General features: G+C 39.5%; 1 protein-coding gene and 1 non-coding gene across 3 annotated transcripts; both read right to left on the reverse strand.

The window, feature by feature from the left end:
- Positions 1-286: 286 nt before the first annotated feature.
- cunh19orf25 (chromosome unknown C19orf25 homolog) lies at positions 287-2,968 on the reverse strand. Of its 2 annotated transcripts, none has more exons than XM_008295677.1 (3): positions 2,786-2,968; positions 1,945-2,117; positions 287-1,590 (listed from the first exon to the last, which is right to left on the reverse strand). In XM_008295677.1, exons 2-3 carry the CDS (start codon positions 2,084-2,086, stop codon positions 1,409-1,411), a joined length of 324 nt encoding a protein of 107 aa, XP_008293899.1. In that variant the 5' UTR covers positions 2,087-2,117; positions 2,786-2,968; the 3' UTR covers positions 287-1,408. The 2 variants fall into 2 exon arrangements, with proteins under 2 accessions (XP_008293899.1, XP_008293900.1); XM_008295678.1 differs by having other exon boundaries at positions 1,945-2,152.
- Positions 2,969-5,154: 2,186 nt separating this feature from the next.
- On the reverse strand, positions 5,155-5,226 carry trnah-gug (transfer RNA histidine(anticodon GUG)). Its single transcript has one exon. It is a non-coding gene; the product is annotated as a tRNA-His (tRNA).
- Between the last annotated feature and the right edge of the window lie 1,688 nt (positions 5,227-6,914).

Genomic DNA, 6,914 nt, shown 5'->3' on the forward strand with positions numbered 1-6,914 from the left:
AAAAAAAAAGTCATACTATAGTATCTCCTACATTTGTTCTAATATAAAACGTTCTTAATGGTTGTTGTACAGTAGACGTCACCATCTTCACTCCATCAGATGAGCTCCACAGCTTTAGTCATAGATACTGTAGACTGTCATGTGACAGAAGAAGAACACTTTGTGATAATAAAAAAAACCAAATGATTTTCAAAATATCTAAGCAAACAAACACGTGACCATCTTTAAAACAGAGCCAGTTCATTAATAAAGGGGATAAACTCAAACACATGACATGCAATTGAACTAGTGTCACTTTCATCATTTTAATTACTGTATAAAAAGAATCAGTCACAATAGAAACAGGAAGTGAAGTCCGACATGTATCACACTTTCAAAGTAAAGGTTGACCGATTACTGGATTCATATTCAGCATTTTTGCCATTTTTAGTATTTTTTATTTTCACTGGTACTGACTCCTAATAAAATAAATTCATCTATGAACCTTTGCTCTGATGCAGCTGCCTCTCCATCTGTCGTCTGGTCTCGACTAATGTTCTGCCAACAGCATCAACCGACTGGTCACGCGTGACAGCCAATCAGCACTGGAGGATAAATGTTGAGAAGTTCTCAGACTAAGATCTGCAAGTTGTATTTTTAAACATGGACTTAACCATCTGTCCACCGAGACGTTTCGTGCCGTCTGCTGCAACGTTCTGGACGGACATTGACTCATACAGTCTCAACAAACCTTCACTCTGCACTTCATGAGCAACAAGGCTTTTAAATTACTGATCAAATATCCCTCCTCACTTCTGATCGCTGAGTTTAATCATAACCCTAATTAAACACTCACCTTTACAACTTTGCAAACAGGAAAATCTGCCTTTATTACAGGAATGGTTCATGTTTTCAAAGGGAAAAAAAGCTTTAACATCACTTTCTACTGTGGAAATGGATTTATTTTGAAATCACTGAATCAAAACTTAAAGTACAAAATAATTATCAAAGGTTATTACTGTTTGCAGCAGGAGCAGTGTACGCTAACTTTATATTGTGATATTGACGTATCAAGTATGCAATACTGTCAGTATTCTGGAAAATTTATTCCAATTTTCAGTTATTGATAAAGTCATCAGACAAAAAAATGTATTTTTAATATATTGTCAGTGTTCTTTCTTGTTTACTCTTAGTGGAATAAAACGACTGATTCAAAGCATGCACTCTCTGCTGCTTCACATTAAAAGCTTCTGCCTGGTCACGGAGCAGGAGGCTTTTATTGTGAAGGACCATGTTTGAGTTCTGAGGCCATGGAGGCTCTTCAGGCTCCACCAGAGTCTGGTTCACTCCTGATTCAGGCTGGTAGAAAACAGTTCAGGTAAATCGTCCCGACAGAGAAGAACAGAGTCTGTGAAAGCGGGTCGACGGGTCAGAGGGTTTGACCTCTGACCTCGGCCACATCTTTGTCCAGCTGCTCTCCCGCCGCCTGGAGCTCCTCCCTCTGCTGCTGCAGCCGACTCTGAGCGTCCTGCAGCTGCTTGTTCAGCTCCAGGAAGCGACGGCACTGCTGGAACCGGAGCTCCACCTCGCTGTCGGCAGGACGGGTCAAGTCTGAGGGAAAAACAGGTGATCAACGACAGGCCAACCTGAGAGTTAGCTACAGGTCAATCTGTAAATAACTAACAGGTCAGCAGCCAGCAAACTGTGGGTCAACAGCCAGTAAAGTACAGGAAAACAGCTGGTAAACTAAGAATCAACCAGGCCGTAAACTATGTGTCAGCAGCTAGTAAACTACAGGCCGACCAGCCAGTATATTACAGGTCAACAGCTGCTAAACTATGGATCAAAAGAGATTCTGTGAAACATAAATTTAGGGGACATTGTGCCACCTTAATGTGAGTAATGGTCTCACATACAAGCCATGGGCCCTGTCACTGTGCAGGCTGCCTCTCTGTGTGGACTCACCTTGTCCAGTCTGCTCCAGGATGCTGAACACCGGATCATCAGGAGCAGCTCTGCTGATGTCCTCCAGGATCTGCTCCACAGTGGGGGGCTCAGGCCGGCTGGGCAGCACCACCCGCTTCTTCCCTTTAGAGCCCAGGTTCATTGTGCTGGAGGCTGAGCTCCACCTGCTTCACCTGAGACACCAACCAGGTGCAGGTTAAAGGTTTACCTGAGGAAAAATGATCAGCTGTTGTGTTTCATGAATAAACTGACTCTGCTTCTGCTTTATTTCCAACAATAATATCCACCATTGACAAGACTTAACTCTTTATTTACGTTTTAGTTGAGTATGTATTCACTTTGCATTGCTAATCCAAACAACAGCGGTGCGTCTTAAAATCGTTCTCCAGACTTCTGTTAATGCATTTACTACTTTAAGGTTACACCGTGTTTTTGTGATCGCATACAGGTAGAAGAACATGGAAAAATACAATCCGGAATTGCTACAGGTTGCTCTTGAATTCGGCATACATCAAACTAAGCAAGAGGTATTCATATCCACACGGATCTAACTTGAGCTAATTATTTCTGTCAGCCACAGTCCAGCAAACACACCGCAGACAGCAGGCTAACCAGGTAGCTAAATCAGGATTAACGTGATAATGTGCTGCAGCCCGATGAAATATTTCCAAGCCGAATTTTAAAAGTCGTCCAGAGGAGTACGAAGATGTATTTGTTAAGGATAGGGACAAGCAGTAACTTGTCGGCAATAGATTTTGTTTCAATTTCCTCAGTTGTTGAACGGAATTCGGCACTATGTTTTAACGGAATCATTAGCTCCAGCTGCTTCCACAGTTCTTACCGTAGTTAATCCGTCTGACTGAAACCTTCCGCTGGATCTCAGCTGCTGTTCAACCCGTCTGCTGTAACTTACACTCGACTAGCGGCAAAAAAAAGAGCAAATTCTTTAGAAAACGCTCAGATTAGTTAGCAAACAATGCTAATGGACAACAGGGCAGGTCGACTGTACGTATGCGGACGTCAACGTGTCACTATCTACGTCAGCACGTCGGCCACGCCCCCAGGTAGCGGCAGGATCTTTTTTGATTTTAAGAAAAAATTTTTTGATTAGAAGCATTAACGAGTCTATTTACGTCCAAACGGAGACACCTGATTATTTATCAGTGAAGAGACACATTTTGATTCTACTTTTTTCATTATTGTCCAAACATGTGTTTTATGATGCTTTAATCTGAGCTTCATCCTGCAGTACAGAGCCGCTGGAACATTTCGTTTGATTCTGATGAACAGGTTTTATTTCTTGTCACAATGCGATCATCAAATATCAATAATGCCATATGCACTAAAAATCACTGCGTCAGAACTGGTCCAGTTTGACAGGAAATAGCATTAAGACATCCCAGGGTAAAATATACAAAGAGTAAAGATTATTACCCATGAAGTCAAAGAGATTTTTAGATCCTGTCTTAGTGTTATTTTGATTCTATTATTGGGTTTTCACTCAGATAAAAATAATATTGTACTAATTAGGTTATAATTTCTCTTTTTTGTGAGTTTTGAATGTCACATGCAGATCATTTTGTACAACTAGGAGTTCATTTGGGACAGCTGTCAGGTCAAAGACCTTTATTAACATTGTCAATGATAACATGAAAATAACACTTAAAAAATTAAAATGTAGCAGTCAACTACGACAGTAAGGGCCAAGTATGTTTAGAATCAACTAATCTGTGAGTCATTTTTTAAGAAAAAAATCTAAATTCTCTGACTGCATGTGAATATTTACACGTGAATACTGACTGTGAACTGATTATCTCTGAGTTGTGGACAAAACCAGACTTCTGGTGATGTGATCTGGGACATCACCAAGGAAACGCTGATCAATATTGTTCAGCTTTTTCTGATGTTTTATAGATCAAACAACAGATTAACAATCAACAGCTTGGTCAACTATGGAAATATGACCTGTTGTAGCTCTACTAACGCTGAGTCAAACTGAACACACTGCAGTCTGAGTGAACCCAACAATAAACAACACACTGGTAGCAGGTAAAGTAAATCCAATGCTGTGTCTTTGCCATATTCATTCAAACTGGGTCCATTTTTCAACCCAGTGATTTTTAGTGTATAATCTCATTTACAAAAAAAAAAACTAACTAAATATACAAACAACAAATTTAACAGGCAAAAACAAAACCCAAAGTAATTGATGCGAAACACCCAAAATGGGTTGACTCAGAAATATTCGGTATAGCAGATGAAGCGTGCACACACAGGATAAATAAGTAAGTAAATAAATAAACAAGCAGCAGCTATAGAGCAGTAAAGCTGTAACTCTCACTCTAAAGAAATCTGTTGAGGGTCCGACTGCAGCCCCTCAGACGTCCATCATCAGATGAGTATCATCGCCCCCTGCTGGTCGGAGGACTTAAACTGTAATATGTGTACTATTCATATTGCAATGCATCAGTATTAGTTAATAAAATAGTTACTGATTCACAAAAAAAATACACAGCACTAGTGTTACTTGGGGTCCTCTCCTGTTTTTTTTTTCCATGTTCATAATTTGTAAAGTAAAAATTCCAGCACAAATTGTCAACCATATTCCATCAAACACCGATGTCCTGCGATAATATTGATCCCTTGTGAGCATCTCTGTGATTTAAGGTTGGGTTTCTCCACACCTTCTTCTGGTTCTTTCCTGGTGCAGAGTTATGGAGTTGGTGACTGTAAAAGGAGGTTTGGAGCATTTTCATTGTGGCTCATGAGTGAGAGACTCATTTACAGAAAACTCAAATCCATCAGAAGAGCAAAACCTCTCAGGATAATTAGGCAGATGACACGTGGCAGCATGCAGTTGGGAACATTTTGCTGTCTTTAAACTGGCTCAACACTTTATGTTTTTAGCTGCCTGTTAATCTCACATCCACAGATAACAATTTCAAGTAAAACGCAGACTTTGCTTATTCTGTGCAAACATCCCACAAAACAAAAATGTGGATGATAGTTTCTAAATCATCAGGTCATGTGTGAATTGAGCTTATGAATGAATTTCCAAACTACAGGCATTAGGCAGGTGGTCTGCAGCTCGTTCCATTACACTGCTAAGGGTCACTCCACTCACGTAAAACCTCTCAGATTAAAAAATAATGAGATAAGATCAACTTTTTTTGATCCCTCACCAGGCAAATTCACAAAATACAGCCCATCTGCCATGACCCGGATTCGAACCGGGGTTGCTGCGGCCACAACGCAGAGTACTAACCACTATACGATCACGGCAAGCTACAATGAGCTGCGGTACCAGGGCCCCAGGTCCTGGATGTGGTCTCTAAATCAGGACAGTAAGAACAGCTGACAACAGCTCAGGTCTGTTAGTTCATGACTTAGTGAGTAAATCATGAGCCAGTTTGAGGAGCTTCGCATCAAAGTAAATAAATAAATCAACTGCTGATGTTAAAAATCATATAAATTATAAATAATATAAATAAATTTTAAGTAAACAGGAAACAGTTGTAAGAGATGTTCTGTGCCAGTGACATTTTTTTCCATGAACTCCTGCTGCAGAATAGGACAGAAATAAAACATCTGGTAGAAAAGAAAAAAAAGAAAACAAAAAGATAATCAGTCTTTGTGACAGGAGCGATGCTGTCAGGATGAAGAGGAAACCTTCGCTCTGTCCTCCTCTTCCTCACTGAGGCTCCTCTTCTTCTTCCTCCGCTGCTATCTGACAGACTGAGGAACAGCAAAGAAACAAAAGTTATTTTACTGGTTTCTGATGAAGCAGTCTGCAAAATAAAAGTTTTAGAAATTGCTCTTATTTTTAGATTTTAGGATTAAAGATTAAAAACTGAGACTTTAAAGCAGATCAGTGACGCACAATATTAAAATTTCTGGCCGATACCGATAACTGATATTGAGATTTTTGATATCACCGATAACGATATTACCGATGTTACGATAGTCTTCTTTATTACGTAACAAAAGTAAAACATATTTAAACATATTTTAACATATTTAACGTTCAAGTCCACGACCATTGAAGTAAAAACATCTGTGAAATAACAACAACATCAAATGTAGAGACGAAGGCACTGATGTTAGACAATCATCAAAAAAAAAAACTATGTGATGAAGAAATAATCATTTAGCCTTTGTGCTTTTTAAAGCTTGTCAACCATTTCCCTGAGGTTCTACCAAAGGGATCAATAAAGTTCTATCTATCTATCTATCTATCTATCTATCTATCTATCTATCTATCTATCTATCTATCTATCTATCTATCTATCTATCTATCTATCTAGCATGACCAACTTACCGTCAGTCTACACTAAGTTCCTCCTGATGTGCAGACAAACAACAGACACAACCAACAGTTAGAAACAAGAAACTTTAAAGGAAACATCTTTTAACTGCTAAAAAAAAACTATTTAAAAATATCTAGACTATAAAACTATAATCATTTTTGGGGAATCTGACGCTAAAACAACCACCTGGTAAAATAACTTTTAGAAAAACTTGATTTCATTTTGTAACTTGAATGTGTGCTGATAGACAAACTGAAACGACATCAGCCCAGATTGTTTTCTCCGAGCTGATGAACTTAACTGGTGGCTTCAAGTCCAAAACCCAAACTGTTAATAATGGCGTCCCACAGAGATCAAGATAAGGCCTCCTGCTCTTTCTCTACCAGATTACAGTTTGGCAGGATGGCATCAGGCTCACTGAAATAATGGAGCCAGCTGTTCTGATTTTAAAAACCAAAAGTGACCCATCAGATCTACAAAGATCAGCAGGTAAAGTTGGGAGAGGGCTATTAGAGAAGCTTGAAAAAAGGGGAGGGGAGCACTAGAAGCTGTTCAGGTGTTCACAGTGGAAGGAGGATCCTGTCAGCTCCACCTGCAGCCCAGCACCACTGAAGAAGAACGCAGTTTAACCTTCAGACACACATAGAAACAAGACAGACCTAC

This window comes from Stegastes partitus, unplaced genomic scaffold (genome assembly GCF_000690725.1).
Source record: "Stegastes partitus isolate 25-593 unplaced genomic scaffold, Stegastes_partitus-1.0.2 Scaffold1067, whole genome shotgun sequence".
Classification (NCBI taxonomy): Eukaryota; Metazoa; Chordata; class Actinopteri; family Pomacentridae; genus Stegastes; species Stegastes partitus.